We start from the raw sequence: 19,558 nt of genomic DNA on the forward strand, positions 1-19,558 counted from the left end.
ACTCCAAAAGTGGAATGCGAACCACGAATGGACCCCAAACCTATGTGAGCTTGTAGAGGGTCGCTGGGACTGTAAGAAAACAGCGAGGGATAGAAAAATAGCCCACCCCAAGACCCTGAAAAGTAGGTGTAAAGTGCACCTATATTCCCCAGAGAGCACAGAAGTCGGGATAGGGGAATTCTGAAAGGAAGACCAACACCAGCAATGCGACCAAAGTGGATTTCCAGACGAGAGTACCTGTGGAACAAGGGGACCAAGTCCAAGAGTCGCATCAAAGTCGAGAGTGGGCAGATGCCCAGGAAATGCCAGCTGAGGGTGCAAAGAAACTGCCACTGGATGGTAAAAGCTGTGGATTCTGCAAGAACAAAGAGGGTTAGAAACTTTCCCTTTGGAGGATGGATGTCCCACGTTGTGAAGAAGCTTGCAGAGGTATTCCCACGCAGAAAGACTGCAAACAAGCCTTGCTAGCTGCAAGGGTCGCAGTTAGGGTTTTTGGATGCTGCTGTGGCTCAGGAGGGACCAGGATGTCGCCACTTGAATGAGGAGACAGAGGAGGCGGCCAGCAAGACAGGGAGCCCTCACAGGAGCAGGCAGCACCCGCAGAAGTGCCAGAACAGGCACTACAAAGTAGAGTGAACTGGAGCTCACCCAAAGTCACAAAAGGGAGTCCCACGACACCGGAGGACAACTCAGGAGGTTGTGCACTGCAGGTTAGAGTGTTGGGGACCCAGGCTTGGCTGTGCACAAAGGAAATTGTGGAAGAGTGCACAGGAGCCGGAGCAGCTGCAAATCATGTGGTACCCAGCAATGCAGTCTAGCGTGGGGAGGCAAGGACTTACCTCCACCAAACTTGGACTGAAGAGTCACTGGACTATAGGAGTCACTTGGACAGAGTTGCTGAGTTCCAGGGACCACGCTCGTTGTGCTGAGAGGGGACCCAGAGGACCGGTGATGCAGTCTTTTGTTGCCTGCGGTTGCAGGGGGAGGATTCCGTCGTCCCACAGGAGATTTCTTCAGAGCTCCTGGTGCAAGAAGGAGGCAGGCTACCCCCAGAGCATGCACCACCAGGAAACAGGCAAAAAAGAGACTGGAGAAGTGATACAAAGTTGCAATAGTCGTCGTTGGCTACTTTGTTGCGGTTTTGCAGGCGTCCTGAGCAGTCAGCGGTCGATCCTTTGGCAGAGGGTGAAGAGAGAGATGCAGAGGAACTCTGATGAGCTCTTGCATTCGTTATCTAAAGAATTCCCCAAAGCAGAGACCCTAAATAGTCAGAAAAGGAGGTTTGGCTACCTAGGAAGGAGGATAGGCTAGCAACACAGGTGAGCCTATCAGAAGGAGTCTCTGACGTCACCTGCTGGCACTGGCCACTCAGAGCAGTCCAGTGTGCCAGCAGCACCTCTGTTTCCAAGATGGCAGAGGCCTGGAGCACACTGGAGGCACTCTGGGCACCTCCCCTGGGAGGTGCAGGTCAGGGAAGTGGTCACTCCCCTTTCCTTTGTCCAGTTTCACGCCAGAGCAGGGCTGGGGGATCCCTGAACCGGTGTAGACTGGCTTATGCAGAGATGGGCACCATCTGTGCCCATCAAAGCATTTCCAGAGGCTGGGGGAGGCTACTCCTCCCCAGCCCTGACACCTTTTCCCAAAGGGAGAGCGTGTAACACCCTCTCTCTGAGGAAGTCCTTTGTTCTGTCTTCCTGGGCCAAGCCTGGCTGGACCCCAGGAGGGCAGAAACCTGTCTAATGGGTTGGCAGCAGCAGCAGCTGCAGTGAAACCCTGGGAAAGGTAGTTTGGCAGTACCCGGGTCTGTGCTAGAGACTTGGGGGATCATGGAATTGTCTCCCCAATGCCAGGATGGCATTGGGGTGGCAATTCCATGATCTTAGACATGTTACATGGCCATGTTCAAAGTTACCATTGTGACGCTATACATAGGTAGTGACCTATATGTAGTGAATGCGTGTAATGGTGTCCCCGCACTCACCAAGTCTGGGGAATTTGCCCTGAACGATGTGGGGGCACCTTGGCTAGTGCCAGGGTGCCCACACACTAAGTAACTTAGCACCCAACCTTTACCAGGTAAAGGTTAGACATATAGGTGACTTATAAGTTACTTAAGTGCAGTGGTAAATGGCTGTGAAATAACGTGGACGTTATTTTACTCAGGCTGCAGTGGCAGGCCTGTGTAAGAATTGTCAGAGCTCCCTATGGGTGGCAAAAGAAATGCTGCAGCCCATAGGGATCTCCTGGAACCCCAATACCCTGGGTACCTCAGTACCATATACTAGGGAATTATAAGGGTGTTCCAGAATGCCAATGTGAATTGGTGAAATTGGTCACTAGCCTGTTAGTGACAATTTAGAAAGTAAAGAGAGAGCATAACCACTGAGGTTCTGGTTAGCAGAGCCTCAGTGAGACAGTTATTCATCACACAGGGAACATAAACAGGGCACACTTATGAGCACTGGGGCCCTGGCTGGCAGGGTCCCAGTGACACATACACTAAAACAACATATATACAGTGAAATATGGGGGTAACATGCCAGGCAAGATGGTACTTTCCTACACCTTGGGTAATCATCATGGGAGATCTAAATGCTAAGGTATCTAATTCCGCCATCGCAACCTTTGCCAACGCCGAAAAAGAGGTTATTTGGTCAATCCCAGAGATTTTGTTACCTAACAAAATCAGAACTGATACAAATGGATTTCTTTTACTTAAGACTCTTAGCAAATGTGATTTGTTCATAATAAATCTGAGCTCTCCTATTGGTGAGGTAGCTTCAATTACCTTTCATTCTTTCTCCACTCAGAGCCTATTAGACTATGTAGACTATGTGGTTGCCTCCATTCAAATGATTTGGGTTTGTGAACATCTATTTGTTTTTCCTTCAGCTATGAGTGATCATTGTATAGTCAGTACTACTTTGATATTTAATTTAAAGTAGTTGGACCGTTTGAATCCCCATTTGGGTACTGTTGACTTTAACAAGTCGAACGATCCCTCCTTTTGGACAACCAAGAATACAATTGCCGCTAGTGTGAAGATCAAAAGTGTTTGTGAGGATCTGGCAGGATATGTCAGTGGTGAACACATTTTTCTAAAATTCCATATGAAAGAGTTCTATATGGCTAAAAATCCTCCATCCCTGTGTTATGCATGTGAAGTGGAAAATTAGAGGAATGCATACCATATCTAAAAGGTATAAAGTCCTAGCCTATCTTAATAGGTGACGCATACAATTGGCGCTGCTTCAAGAGACTCACTTAACAAAAAAGAGGGACAGGTCCTACAAAAGCGATGGAGGGGCCAGCTCTATTACACTAAATATTCGGCCTTTGCCGGGGGGTCTTCATGTGGGTGAGAGCAGGAGTACCCATTCAGATAAAAAAGCAACTAACTGATGCTGAAGGTGAATATGTTCTCATAATGAGCAGATTGGAGGGGCAGGACCATACCATAATTAATGTCTAAGCATCTAACTCTGATCAGAGGTCCTTTCTGGCAGGCCTCTCAGGCACTTCTGCACCATACATCACACAATCAACACTAATTGGAGGGGGCTTTAATTGCATGGCGGACCCATTACCCGATTCACCAACATTTAGACTGACCAGGGCTCTCTCAGACAGCAGAAACAATGGGGACTGGTGGGCACCCGGAGAAAAACACACCCATGGGCTAGAGAATACTAATTTTTTTCCTGGTCTTCAAGAGTTACATGTTAGACTGGACACCGTCTTGTGTACCTCGTATGAGCACAGCCAGGTGTCCTATTCAGAATATCTGGGCAGCCCAATCACCAATCATAATCTGATCCTGCCGAATTTGGTCTAGTACCGGCCCCTAGCCAGGATCCCTATGTGGCAGTTGAAACCGGAGTCCCTGGAGGACCAGGCCTTTAGAGGGGTCATTTGCACGTGGATAGTGGAGTACTTTGATGGAAAATACAGCGAGGGGTAAGGCCCCGGGGAAGGACGGCCTCTTGGCAGAATTTTATGTCACTTACTTAAATTTATTAGCTGGAGCCTGAGCTGGCGACCTTGTACAGCACTGCAAGGGCTTCAGAAACCCTTCCGCTGTCAACAATGGGGGCAGTGATCATTCCTTTGCTGAAGCATGGGAGACCAGCAGATGTTCGAGCATCATACAGACCTAAGTAAGATCTTGGTAACCAGGCTCCTTCCACATATGAAAAAGCTTGTACTTGCTGATCAAGCAGGCTTCATTCCTGACCGCAATACACCCCTAAATATAAGGCGACTGTTGGCTCTCATGGAAACAGGGGAGTATGACCCGACATTAGCAGCGTTTATCGTGGTAGACATCGAGAAAGCCTTTGATAGCCTGGAGTGGGGGTATCTTTATGAAGTATTGCACCACATTCAACTTGGACCGAATTTCCTGAAATAGCCCCGCAGCACCGGTCTAGACAGGCCATGCGATCTCTGACAGCTATGTGGTGGCATGGGGCACCAGGCAGGGATGCCCTTTGTCCCCCCTACTCTCTGCTGTGGACATGGTGCCTCTGGCAGCTGGGTCATGCACAGGGGCATACTATCAGGGCCTCAAGGTTGGCCAACCTTGACGTGGACCTCAAGGTTGGTGACTTTTGGCACAGAATTTCCCTATATGCGGACGACCTCCTGGTTTACCTACAGAACACGTGCAGTGATTCTGGATGGGGCTAGGGCGATGCTTGAGCACTTCGGCTCCTTGTCGGTGCTCCGAGTAAATTAGCAGAAATCCTGTCTCTTCCCCCTGGCCATGGAAAGCCACCCTCCTGTGGACGCCCAACAGCTCCAGTGGGAATCCAGATATCTGCCCTACCTGGAAGTGATAATCTATCATGACCAGTCCAACATCCTGGAAGGAAATGTTGGAGTTGCAATTTTGTCCCTAAGATCCTGTATTGACTTTTGGAAGACGCTGCTGTTGTCAGTGATGATTATAATAGCCTTACTGAAGAAGATATCACTTCCCTGGCTCCTATATTGTTCTAGGAGATGCTCCCCAGTTGGGTCCCCGCACTGTGTTTCGGGACCTTGATACTTTGATCACCACTTTCATTTGGGGTTCGGGCTGTCGCAGAGTCGCCCTTGCCACTTTGAAGTGCCCAATGTTGGAGGGCTTTCTGCAGTGCTAGACTTCGAAACATACAATTTAGCTCCACAATTCCAGTGATTGGTGGCTTGGCTGCCATGCAGGTGAATACCTCAGTGGGAAGTGGGACCCTTTGTGCCAATGCATAGAGAGCTGGTGCAGGTGCTACTCCAGTTGAAATGGCCCTGGCTGATAGGGCCAATGTATCTTAGAGTGGTCACTCAGTGCTGGCAACACAGCCTGCGGAAAACACATACCAATGCTCCTTACTAACCTGATTGACTCTCACTATGTTGCTGGAGCTCCCCCATAGTGGAGATTGTAGGGTCCTGGAGGATTGGGTGACTGCAGGGGTGACTACTGTCAGCGACCTCTAACTCACAGGGGAGCTTTTTCCCTTGAAGGAAATTCAGGATGAATTTGGATTGCTAGAAGGCACTTCTTGCTATGTAGAGTGCTATCAGCAGCAATCAGAAAATACTGGCAAAATGGCACAGCTAAGCCTCCAATACATACCAGCTGTCGAAATATAGCCCTTTCTTCCCACGCATTCAAGTCGATTACATGCCTTTATAAAGCCATAGGAACAAACACATACCACCCTCTAGAGAAGCTCAGGAATGGATGGGGGAACGTTTTTGGCATCCCAATAGGTGAGAATGATTGGGACAAGATAGTGCGTAGAATGCCCACAGTGTCAAGGAACGCAAGTTTCAAACTTATAAACTTTTATATACTACACTAATCATATCTCACTCCCATAATATTTTCAGATAGCCGAAGCAGCTTGTCCGCGCTGTGGAGAGCTCCACGCAGACTTGATCAATATGATGTGGTCCTGCCCGAGGCTGAGTGAGTTTTGGAGGGAGGTTACTGGGGTTCCTGCGACCATACTAGAAAAAGAGATACCTTGCACCCCGGGCCATTGTCCTCTGGGCTGGTTTCCTCACAATTCAAAGGCTAAAACCACCAAGTTTTAGGACCTGCTGTACATCCTAGCTTAAAGAGAAATCACCCGATACTGGAAGTCCCCCAGACGTCCTATAGCCTTCACATGGGACAGAGACCTAGAGAAATGGATGAGCTGTGAGGGAAGGTTCATGATGCATGAGGCTGACCACAGCACTGGGACAAGGGAGACAGCTCAGGCATAGGAGGACTTGGTGGACATGCTGCACAACACAAATAGCTTCTCAGTGACTTCATCCCAGGAGGGGATCCCCAAGTAGGCTGCCCCCTGACCTGATCAGACCTAGAATCATCAAAGATCCTAGTTATTAGCTAGACTCCCACCCTCTGAACATATATTGCAATGACATATGATGGGAGGATCCAGCGAGAAGGGACATCTGCCACATTCATTGACTAATTGGCTGCGACTCCAGGGAAGGGGGAGGGGAAGGAAGGATTTAGGTTCAAGTACTATTAGTACTGTTTTAACTGCATCACAAGCATCTGTGATCCTGTTATGCAATAGTCCAAGATATTGTCACTACTTAAATGAGCGGAAATATGAAGTAACTGTTTATGCTGCATAAAACCTAATGAAGTTTGTTAAAAAAAAACTAAGATGCCATTTAACTGTAAAGTGTTATACTCCCTGTGTAATGCATATATGCATATAATTGACACATCATGTCAAAATAAACACACATACATTCTCCAGTCACAATATCAGAAAAACATATAATTTTGGAGTAAGTGTCCAGTAACATGATGAATGGTTGCACCAGAATTAACATGTCCATCACAAATGTACAACACTAATGTATGCTTTTCAAAATATAACTAAAATAGACAACCTGTGCTTGTCACTGTTACACATGAGAGTAAGTGCATGGCACACACATTAGCGCAGAAATAATATCATCAGCAAATTAGTAACAATCAAAAAATAATGCCAAGAAAAAAGGTATTCCAAAAATAAAAACATTTTATATAAATGAGATAACTCTCTCATAAGTAAAATAAAGATTAGGACAAAGAATAAAACAAAAATACTAGGCCATGATGTGACAGTATAGGTTGCATGCCCGTAGCCTGCCTCCTATACACACTACTAGAATAAACCTCCTCTGGAAGGGACATCTATGGGGCAGAGAGCCGCACCTCAATGATCTTACTGAGGGGTGGTCCTTGAATTTGGGAGGGGTAGGTTTGGGTCTAGAAGGGGTGGATTTAGATTTAGCAAGGGTGGGTTTGAATTTGGAAGGGGTGGGTTTGGATTTGGAAGGAGTGAGTTGGAATGTGGAAGGGGTGGCTTGGGGTGCAGAAGGAGTAGACATTTGGGTAGTGTGGTCTGGGATGTTGACGGAATCAGAGCCAGGGCAAACATTAGGTCCTCCTTTGAGCTTGAGAGATAGAGGGAGTGGCAGTGCCTGTTCTGCATGTGCCCTTTGATAATATTGGTGCCCGAGGGTTAGGTATATGTGGTATGTTTTGGTTTGTGTTTTTACTGGGTCTCTGTTATGTGGGTGAGTGTGGGCATTTGTGTACAGTATGTGTGTGTATGTAAGTGAATGTGTCTGTTGTGTAGGTGCTGTGTGTGGTGCCTGCAGATGTGCTATTGCCTGTGTGTGTCATGGTGGGTGTGGTGTCAGCAGTTGTGGTGGTAGTGGGTGTGTGTTGTGGTGACTGGGATGTCCGCAGAGGTGCTAGTGGTGCATGTGGTGGTCTGTGTTGTGGTGTGTGTGGTGTGTGCTGGTGCTGAGTGTGGATGTGTGGGTTGGGGTTGGTGTGGTCGTTTCTGTGGGTATGCTAGTAGCTGTGGTGGTGGTGGGGTGTTTGGTGTGTGAGTGTCTGTGTTTCTTACTATGTTTGTGTTTATGTGAGGATGTGCTGCTTGTGTGTTTTTGCACGGGTATGTGGAAAGATGTGCATGTGCTCTGGATAGGGCTGGGAAGAGGGATTTGGGACGGGGAAGGGGTGGGAATAGGGCACAAGTTTGGGATTGGTGAGAGGCTGCGGTCAGTGAGGAGGCCAGAAGCTGAAATGATCTCTGTAGGCCACACATGCCACAGTGAATGCCATCCAGGTAAGCTAGCATCTGGGTCATCTGACCACTAAGCCCCAGGAAGGCATTTAGTAGTGCGGTCTGGCTCACAGCAATAGTCCACAATAGAGCAGTAGCCTCCTCATTGAGCACAGCCTAAAAGACAGGGGCAGGGGGCTGTGCCTGCAGCAAAGGTGATGTCACCCAATTTAGGGGAGCAGCAACGGCCAGCTGGGGGGGGCGGCAAGATAGAGGGTGGAAATGGAAATGCAGGTGGCAGACGATGATGCAGGTAGAACTGTAGCAGTAGGGTCTGCCACCACTAGAGGCTGGTCATCTGTGGAGGCCCCCAAAGATGATGTTGACTCACTCTTGGACTCTGTACCAGTCCCCTCACCCTCTGTGGCACTAGGCCCCATGGGTCCAGAAGTATGTGCACCAGGACCACAGTGCCAAGCTTCTTCCCTGCCTACATGGCTGCTGTCACCTTCGGCTTGCCCAGATGATGTCGTAAAGACAGATGGTATCTGGGTAAATATATTGGAACATTAACTTTGCGCACAAAACATTTGCCAAGTCAACATATTAAACTAACTTCAAAGTACTTAAACTTGGCTTTGTAGTCAGCATTATTTAATTCCTGTAGGGAGGAGTTCCACAAACCATGTGGTCACAGTCTAGAAATTCCCCATGCTAGCTCCCATACCATGTATCCATTTTGTCTTTTATCCACTTTTATTTCCCTGCATGACAAATGGCTTTGATAGCATTAGTAAATACATAGGCCTGGATATATCCTTAAACCACATCAGTGCAGAGCAAAATCCTTTCCACATATCCAAAAGAGCCATGTTTATGGCCTGATATTGACTCATCAAGACGGGATACTGAAACATCTATGTGATCAAACCTTCCATCTGCATTTGTCATTTCAAGTATCACTTTGATCACCATCATTGCTCTACCATCCGGACGTAACTAAGGACAGTTAAATGTAATTCCTGGTATGTTAACTATGTCACCAATGTGGGCACATTCCTGCCTGTTTCAGTCAATACATTCTGGCATGCAAATGCATGTTGATAGACACAGAATGGCTTACGTGCACATTTGGGACAGACTGAGGCTTCATGACAATCTGCTACTGTCTATATGAAATGAATTAAATTTTGCTTCGAAATATTTTTCTAGCAGATTTCAGAAAAAGAATGGTGTCCTTTTACACATGTTTTTCAGTCCTTTTGGTTAAGATAATCATGATCAAGTTTTCATTGTCGCAACTTACCAATGTAAAGTCTGAAACAGCAACAGTCTCACACGTGCGTACTATGCCATATCACCAGTAATAGAACCTATAGTACCTACTCTCATATGACCTGATACTCAAATGGGGTATGTTTGGTATGAATGTCACTCATTACATGGAGAAAATGCACTACCCCTTTTTTCTCTTGCTGGCATGTCTGCTCAAAACAGTACTTGGCTTATGATGAGGAATCTAGCAACAAACATTAGCACAAAACTATATTCCAAACACAGCATCAGACACCATCTGAAAAACTTACACCTACAGAAATCCTAGTCTGTGTTGGGTGTGTATCACCTGTCCTGTTGATTCCAAACAACATTGCTGTAAATAAAAAAGTTTAAATGAGAAGATTAGCTACATACAAGAGCTCAGCCCCTTGATACTGCTGCTGGTCCCTTGATTGCCCATCAAGCTCAGGGTAGGCCACCGCAAAGATATGGGCCGTTCGGGGGTTCAGGCTGCGTTGCACAAGCTTGCCTCGTTAGGAGGCCTGGCCGAGCTGGCCGTCTACTGACTTCCTGGTTCAGTATGGGAGGTTCTCCCACCTCGTCCTGTACTGCAGGCTGCACCAAAGACCCCCAGGATCTGCACCTTCTTTGCGATAGCCTTCCACAAATCAAGCTTTTAATGAGCGTTGACCTATATGGATGAGAAGAAATAAAAACAGAAGATGTTTTGAGTGATTTTGTTTGTCTATAGTGTAGCCACACAATTTAGTAGCAGCTCGCATTTGCATTCCCAGAACAGTCAATACAGATTATCTACAAACATTTTAAATATCCTAAGAAACACTAATTTGCAGTGATCTGTGGAGTAGCCTAAACTTTTTTTAATGTTACCAATACAGGACACAAACACCATCTAAGCCAGCGATAGGAAACTTGTCATGTGGTTAGACCCACTCCAGTTTAGTCCAATTCTTGTGAGCTACTAAAGGCTAAATAACCTGTATACTATTTACACATAACCGCATGTGCAGCTACATTTTCTTCATGCCTTATCTTCTAAGAGTCCAATACTATGGTTTGCACCACATTCAGTGACTAAGGGCAGTATAGGAGGGTTACCATGTGTCAGTGAGAAAATGGTTTTCGGTGATGTATGAACACGTGTGTGTAGTAATGGAACATACATGTATGGTTGCTTGAGAGCCTGTGTTATTTAGACTGGCAGCACAGAAAATACCTTTCTTCATAGGTGGCACCATGACATTTTTAAAACATAAAGATACTCCAATTCCAAAATATGGCCTGTGCATTCACCTGACAGAACAGTATTAGACAACTCCATAACTTCAAAGATTCTACTTGGAATTTAGAATTCTACCATTTCAAACTGGACTGCATGTTTCCACTTAATCTAGTGGCACTGTGCCTTCTAGCCACTGGAACTAAATGTCCTGCAATTTGTCTTATTAAACCTGGAATTGTGAGTAACATGCACTGAAAACTCAGCTAATTCTTACAAATGATTTTTCATTTCAATGCACAGACATTTCTAACATCCTCAAACAACACCCTGTACTTTACCCATCTAAATCTTTTAGTTTACTACCCTCTAACCACAGCACTTCAATCATAAACAAAAAGGGAACAAATAGCCTGTGGACAAAGAGAGAACAAGTTACTTTGGCAAATGTCTCCCAACTCAAAAATGTACTTGTTCTTCTGGATCCCCATACAGGTGGCTGTACAGGAACAGGACCTCCAAGGTGAGGAGCTCCAGGTCGTCAGTGGAGAAGGCAGGGGCCCTGTCACCTGTTTTGCCCAGCATTCCGGCTACCAATGGTTGGTAACCGCAGCAATAAATGAGGGGGTCTTATTGGCTACAGTACTAGGAGACACGTGGGCCTTTTTCATTATACTGCATTTAAGTACATGGTGGAAACAATCTGTGAGGAAGATGGACACAGCCATTGGCTTTCATGTGTAGCAGTCACCCATGTTAGCCAATGGAAGGATCCATTGAGGAGTGTTCCACCTAATGCACCGTCAAAATTTCACCAATGGCCACCAGGCTGCCAATCTCCTGACAGCAAGGTCAGGCAGCTGCCATTTTGGGGTGTGAAGCTGTGGATTTTTTATTTGTTAGTGCGTCTCCAGCACACAAAATGGAGGCTGGTGTATATACTAATGTCAGATATAAATGACACTGGTTTTGCCAGAATATGACACATTACAAAGTGAACCATGACTGTGTTTGACATCAGTAGTGCTGTGGTGGAAGTAATACCTCGGTTGACGTTATTTTGAAAAACTTTTTTTAATTATGTGCAAATAATACATTATACATTTCAAATGTATTATTTGCATGTAATAATACACAATAAACATGTAAAAAGTGATCTTTAAAGTAAAAAATAATTTGATAATATTATGTGTACATATATGACATAATGAGATTCCTAATATTACCAAGACATAAGATTTGTGCTGATTATCAAAGTATGGTGTGACCATTGAGGCTGATATTTTCTTTTAAATACATACATACAGACATTTGAACCCAGGCATGGGTAGGAGACGACAGCCTCGGGTCTTTAGACCATTTCTAGCCCTTGCCACCGTGAAGGAAAGGAATGTAATTAAGAAGTTTTAGTTAAATAGGCAAACTATCCTGGATTTGTGTCACAAGCTGGAGCCTAATCTCCTGCCTCACAACAGGAATGCAACAGCAAAAACACCAATAGTGAAACGCATGGCACTACCTCATTTTGTGGCCATTGGCTCTTTTTAATACACTGTGGTATTGTCTGGAGGCATGTCACAACCAACTTTCCGTGGTGTTCTAAAAGACGTCCTTTCTCCAATGCTGAGGCACACCAACAGCTATATCCAGTTCCCACGACAACAGGATTTGGCCACTGTGAAGGGAGAATTTTATACTTTGGCCTGCCGACCACATTTGGCTGGAGCAATAGATGGTACGCATATTGTGTTGGTGCCACCACAAGTAAGGGAACAGGTCTACCGCAATCGGAAGACAATCCATAAAATTGGTCATCTGAAATGAAAAAAGTTGATAACAATTTATGATTTTTGTTACTTCTACATAGCTAGCTATATTTAATAAAGATGTTAACAAACGTCTACACATTTTTATTTCTTTAAAGCTGATCATTTTTAGATAATGTTGACCACTGCTTTACACATGAATGTTCAACATGTACGGTTCATTTCATATATCACACGAGTGTAAGACAAACAACACATCAACATACTAATATTAATATTTATACAGATGATTAGTATTGTAAGGAAGTTAAAAAAATTGTATGAGCTATATGGTAATTTCACTGAATATGTATACAATGTTTACTAAGTTGGATCATATTATCTTGCTTAAATTATGATTTATTTAGGTTTGGTCAGTGATTCCCACTTTATGACTCACACATACAGTTATCCTTTTTTCACCTAAGATGTACTTGCTTGTGTGAATAACTGTTGTGTAGCCTTAGATTGGTTATCATACATTTGCATGAACAGTTGTTTAGTCAATTTGGCCTTTATTCAACGTGTTACTTGGTAATGTAATTAGGGATTCTTCCTACATCAGCTAAGGCTTTTTGCATGGTAAGTTGTTTTGATGAACTAAGAATGATACATAGGTTTTTCAATCTAGCCCCTTTTTATATTAGCATGAATGATGGTGAAATAAGTAACATTGATCTACAGACATGTCAACAACACTTTTTGTATACACGTATGTATGTGAATTTTCCTTGTTTGTGAATATATACTTATATGCTTTGCTTCCTACATCATTTCTTTAGCATGAGACGGTTCTTATTTTAATTTTAAATACACTATGATACCTTACCTTGATGAATTTTTTACATAGATTATTTCCTAATGTCTCACATCTTGATCAGCCTACATATTCATTATGTCACTATTACTTTGGTAAACTGCCCAGCAGAAAATGTAGGCAACTTAAGAAACGTTTTTTGTTATCTATCACATTAATGAAAAATGTCCATGTGGCTTATTATCTATTTGTATATTTTGACTTTGAATGTTGTAATATCTGGTCTTTTGCTGCCCTTTGCTCTTTTCGTAGCTCATATGTAGCTAGAGTCCATATTTTTTGTCCCGAGTTGATGCAACACTTTCAGTGCCTGGTAGACACTTCCAGGATACTTTGCAAGAACATTGATGAACAGTCCATTATGATTCACTGTTACATGGACATTGATTGAGTAACTGTGGTTGGGATTTCTAAAAAGGTGTGAAGGGGCTGCAGGGGGACACAAATTGCACATGTGTGCAATCAGTGGCACCAAACACATACGGGAATCGTTGTAGAATCCTTGCTTGGTAGCTAATTATTATTGGCTGTTTTTTGGGAAGAGAAGATACTGGGCTGTAAGTTTTATAATGGCAATCAGTACAGAAAGGAGAAATACCGAAAATGCTCCCTGAGAAACGCCAGCCATTCTTGCAGGTGTGCTGTCAAAAGTACCTGAGGCCAACATGTGTAGAACAAACATAAATTTGACATTTGCTGGGATGTCTGTGGTCCTTGCAGTTGCTGGCTAAAGACTTGGAGATATCTTCTCCAACAATTCCATGATACTCTCCCTCTTCAGTCTGAATAACTGGATGACTTCCTCCTCCCAGAGGTCAATGAGAGATATATGCTGAGGAATACAGGTTCCTTCCTCCTTTGCTGCCTACGTAGTTGTCTCCTACCTACTCCCAATTGCAGTATGACAACCTCCATGGCGTAGTTGAGCTTGCAAATTGTACTATAATGGTGAGATTTTTATGCCACTGCATCAGTTCCTACATCTGTGTTGGCAATGTGCAGCATTTTGATAGATTTCTATCATTGAGTTACACTGCTCCATGGTGCAGTCAAATTATGAAAAATACCACAGCACTATGTTTGTGTTGGAATTTACACTGGGACAACTACATTGCATAAATTATTTCCTTCATGACATAGCCAGATTCAGCACAGCAGTTACACCATGCAGTTACCTAAAAATGACGCAGTTGTGCTCTTGCATTGCTTGCTAAATTTGACTTATTGTTGCATCGCCCTTGCGACACACTGCATAACACAAGGCTCATGCAAGTCCTTGATAAATGTGCCCCTTAGAATCTGGTTTGTGGAAACTTTGACCTGTTGGAAACATTTTCTGCAGAACCAAAACACTTGTGTGGAACGTACTGGACACAAGTCATCAACTGTCATCTACACACAGAGTTACTCTTCAATACAATGATTTATAACATGTTCCATTCCTAAACACACCTATGATGCATTAGGAGCACGTGCATTTTTAAACACTTACACCAATTAGCTGGACACATGCTATACAAAACTGGGTAGAAAAGTAATATGATAGTTACCTGCCACTGTGTAAACTAAAAACAAACACACTCATTGGATGATGTCATCAAAATGAGATGTCATCAGTGATGTCATAAATGATGTCAGAGAATATGTCATGAGTGATGTAATATGTGAGGTCATGAGCAGTGCATGGTGGCGGTGTGAGTTATGTCTAACTCTGCTAACTATATATGCTGAATTTCTGTGTTTTTTAGTTAAAAATGTTAATGTTGTCACTGACATATTCACCTACATATAAGGTGAATGTAATGTTTGTTTTTCAGTGAATTACTGAGGTTTTTTTAGAAGAAAAAATAGATCTTTTTAGAACACCTAAATACAATGTTGTTTCACCCTTTGTTTTTTCCAGCGAATGTATATGTATGTATATATAAATATATATGTATGTATGTGTGTGTGTGGCTATATATATATATATATATGTGTGTGTATGTGTATATATATATATATTTATATATGCGTGTGTGTGTGTGTTTACATTGTTTGCCTAATGTACAGTGTATAAAAGCAATAGCAATACTTTCCACATTAAATAGCAAATAACTATACATCTGAGACCAGATCTCTTGAAATACACACAGAAGATAAAAAAATATTCACAATTAAAAATGTGCAGCCTAACTAAAATCAACAGACAACATTGAGAGATCTGAATTCCTTTCAGGTAAACTTTCTACATCTCCGTATCCAGTTCTGCAAGTGCTGGTGTGATAATGGCTGAGTGTTTCATCCTGGTCACATACAGTACTTTAAACATCAACCTGATGGCTGCTTCATTGCTGAATCCTTACATTTATAGAGATGGGATGCAAACATAAGGACATTGATGATTAAATGGTTGAGTATACAAAATTTGAAGCCATGTCCCTTAAGGGGATGAAAGTGTTCACCTGCAAGCCAGGTTGAACAACTGTAGACACTGAACACACGGCAACAGATAATAAAAAAGCTCACCTGAGGAGTAAGATCCATGAGATACCTCCTTCTCCAGTCATAAAGAAGACCTTAATGGAGCAAATGACCATGGAGCAATGCACATCTTGATCTTGTTCACACCAGAATGTTGAAGAGGCTGCGGATATCCCACACTAGATTGTGAAAGTAATGTGTGAATGTTCTGTCCCTCTCTGCCTATCCGAGAATGTATACCAAAAGAAACATGCAAGCACAAATTGTGATGTACACGTGATATCAGAGCAAACTGTGGGTCAGACAACGATGATTCATGCTATGTATTCCGTCACTTACCCTACACTCTTATAGTTTTATGCCAAAGGGAATTACCGGGGAGGAAGCTCTCCTGTAGTCTCTCACTAGTGTGATGAGAGAGGTATAAGTTACATCAATCACAATCCAAAGACATGGCATTCTGATTCAAAAGCTCACAGTAGAACTAACTTTTGGGTAGTCATAACCTATTTAACTTCTTGTCGTCGTGTGCATATATTCTCCTTAATCTCCAGAGATAAAAGGTTATTTCGTATAACATTTATAGGCATTAAACACTTTAGTGGAAGTTGGTGATAGGATTTTGTGGGATATTTTTATCAGCAGGATCCGTAGATGAGACTACTTCTACCTCTTCATATCTATTATGGATAAATAAACATTAACCTGTCATTGTATATTGTGGTAGGATCCCACCTGGCCTCCTGTGCATTCACGGCTCTCCACTAACCCCTTGAGACAGCTTCTATCTGTTGCCCTTCCCATATCCATGAATTACTAGAACTCACCCATGGCCAACTGTATATTATCGAAGAAGGTTTCCGAAGAAACCAAAAGGATAGGTGAAGCCTCTTTACTAGTCGGCTGGAATAAGAATTCTCAAATTTTGACTGTTTTTTTCTCCACCTAAATCAGCTATTATGGGTTTTTATCCCTGTAATGGACAATGACTTAGTGGATCTGACAATACCAGATGAACATTCTAATTTTTCCCCAGTTCCAAAGACTTTTGGGCTGATAGTACTTTCTCCAATGAGCATGTGGTAAATATCAATGGGTAGACTGGTGAAGGTCAGGGGTATTGTCACAGGGCGGAGAGGGCATGTGGGCTGGTGCAAGCTATAGCCTTCCTAGGGGAACGTAGTCTTCTGCCACTCTGGTTCCTGAGAGGGCAAGTTGGAGCTGGTCTGCCCCTTTCCCGCTACCCCACCCTTCTTCATCCTCGGTTTTATCAGTTAAGGATCTACATCTTTTAAAATCGTGTCCGATGGTTCCAGAACCAGTAGGTTTGTGTCCCAAAACACCAGACCACTTGTAGAGTGGCATAACGGTATTCCTCCATGGATATCTCTCCATCGTGCACATAATGTTATCCGTGGTGCACTGTAAAAAATGTGTTATAAAAAAAACATGTGATAGAATGGCATTGCATGTGTTTTTCATTACGGGTAAATATGTTCTAAGTTTCGGAAAAACCCGTCAAATATTCAGATTAGCAGCTTTTGACTCCAGAGGTTTCTCATCTAAAAAAAATCAATTTAAACTAGGCTTGGTTGGTTATCAACAGCATACAAAAGCACTTCTATAGATCTTATGCAAAAGCCCAAGCATGCACGACCCGTTTAAAAGTAACTGATCTGGCCATTTGCCAGTGTGGAAATCAACGTGGCTCCTACGACTATAAGTACGGTCCGGATGAGATACTGTGCACAGTGCACTTTGTTGTTTAGTCCACAAAAAGCAAACGATAGAGAGGAGCATTTCATCATTGCCACCAGATGCAAGCAAGCTGAATCCGTCCAACTTCCAAATCGGTGTTTGTAAGAGTGAGAATTATAACTTGTTTGCCTAAACACCATGTACAGTTAGATCTGTTTTCTTTCACAAAAATACAACTGTATTAAAGATCTATTAAAAAATGATCAGATCATTCGCATATTGTAAAATTTGAATTTGTGCCTTCCTCGATTTTGGTTGAAATGATTTTACCTTTTGTAAAGCCGGTCCCAGATCATTCAAATAGAGGCTCAATAACATTGCTTCTTTGCTTACTAAGTGTTAGGGCGCCAGCAGGCCTCTTGACACCAAGAGGTTAATCACATAACCGCTACATGCAGGCACTAAACAGACAAATGCTTTCTTTAATGCCATTTCCAAGACTCTATTATTCGCAACATTAGTTAAAATCAAGGCTAGTTTTGGTACCACATGGTGAAAAGACCGGCCTTCGGGTTGCTCTCCCTTAACGCTTGCAACACGTATCAAATGAGAGTGAATCGAAGAAAGGGATCAGATATGTACCAATGTGAAGTACCAGGCAGGCCAGACTTCGTATTCCTGTCCATGAAACATCATGTGACATAAAAAAAATGCATCTAAAATAAACTCTTTCTTCCATGCCCAACCAATGAAGCTCTTAGCGGGTAGTGGACAAGTGATCAGATTTTCAAACATTCTTAACGACCCTCACATGGCAGTATGGAGCAGGTTGGATGCCAATAAGTAGCTTTACAGACCCGGATAAAGACTATTCCAGAAGTGCAGTCTGCAACTGATACTATAGGCTACAAAAGAGACTTCCCGTGATTGAGGTAAAAGGCAAGATTTGTAATTTCAACCATGGCAGATGTAAACAGGAAATAACAGAATTCCCTTGCTTTGTAATTGGCACCTCTATATTGAATTTAGCTACTCAAAGAAAACATTGTATTCGTGTTGCACTTATATGGTCCTTCATACCTCTGAGGCGGCAAAAAATGTGAGAAACTAGTGCAACTTCCCCCTGCCTAAATTTTTCGATATTTCTACTTTCCGGAAAATGATGGTGTAGCCCGGTAGGGCCATACGCCTTAGGTCAAAACTGAAAATATGAAATTGATTACAAATATATGTCAAAAACTGCATAAATTGTGATGTTCACATGTTAATCCACGTGGGGGTCGGACACAATTCAATGGGGAGAATGTTGAAATGTAGATTTATAAAACTCCTTTTTTTGGCAGTACTGATGTGCAAAGTTGGTAATAATTGAAATGGCTTGTCATCTTCAACTTGGTGACGTTTAAAACAAGCCGTAGCGGGGAAAATGCAAATGCAGATTTTGCCAGAGATAAATCTAAGCATTCGTATGTTTTGCTGTAAAATCGCCCTGAATCTGTGTTTTTGCGGGGGTTTCTCAGTTAGGTGAAACGTCGCATCTTCATGAAGTTACACATTTACTCACCTTTTCAAAACTTTGCTGGCAAAAATCAAATTGCTGACATCTGTAGCTAACTCCATATTTTTAAGTATAAGGGAAGGTGTGTATTTGAAATTCGGACAGACTCTAAGTTTCCCTAAATAGGTGTAAATTCGCATTGCCTTTTGGGAATTTTCACTTTTGTAGAGGAAGCCAAGTTGTTTAAACTCCGTTTTCTTGTTCTTTTCCATTTTAAAGAATTTGCATGATGTACCTTGTGTAGAGAAAATGGATGGCCTGTTTGAGTTAGTTGCGGGCTTTCAAAATTGCTTAGATGCCAGACAAAGTGTGCAAATTGATATATCTTTTTTAAGCAAAAATAGATTTGTCAACATGTGTCCCAAAGGAAAATCGTCTTACACCTTAGTGTTTTTTCTGTTTTGTTTCTATTTTACTTAGGTGGGCAAAAGGTGGACAATTTATAAAGGAGGCGACAGGCAACACATACGAGGCGATCGTTGACCACACCTTCTTCTCTGAGCCTGTGTCCTGTGAGGTGACCAACGCATTGGGCAGCACTAACATCAGCAGATCTGTAGATGTCTACTGTAAGTAGAACCTTTTACAGGCTTTATTCACATTTCTGAATGCTTCTCTGGCTAGGAA

General features: G+C 43.1%; 1 protein-coding gene across 2 annotated transcripts in view; it reads left to right on the plus strand.

The window, feature by feature from the left end:
• Nucleotides 1-19,558, plus strand: part of KIRREL3 (kirre like nephrin family adhesion molecule 3) — a 3,739,713-nt gene that overhangs the window by 2,243,339 nt on the left and 1,476,816 nt on the right. For both annotated transcript variants that reach the window (XM_069224509.1, XM_069224508.1), the window contains exon 8: nt 19,352-19,500. In XM_069224509.1, the coding sequence (XP_069080610.1) occupies nt 19,352-19,500 (149 nt within the window). The remainder of the gene's footprint in view (nt 1-19,351; nt 19,501-19,558) is intronic.

Source organism: Pleurodeles waltl, chromosome 3_1 (assembly GCF_031143425.1).
Source record: "Pleurodeles waltl isolate 20211129_DDA chromosome 3_1, aPleWal1.hap1.20221129, whole genome shotgun sequence".
NCBI classification, from domain to species: Eukaryota; Metazoa; Chordata; class Amphibia; order Caudata; family Salamandridae; genus Pleurodeles; species Pleurodeles waltl.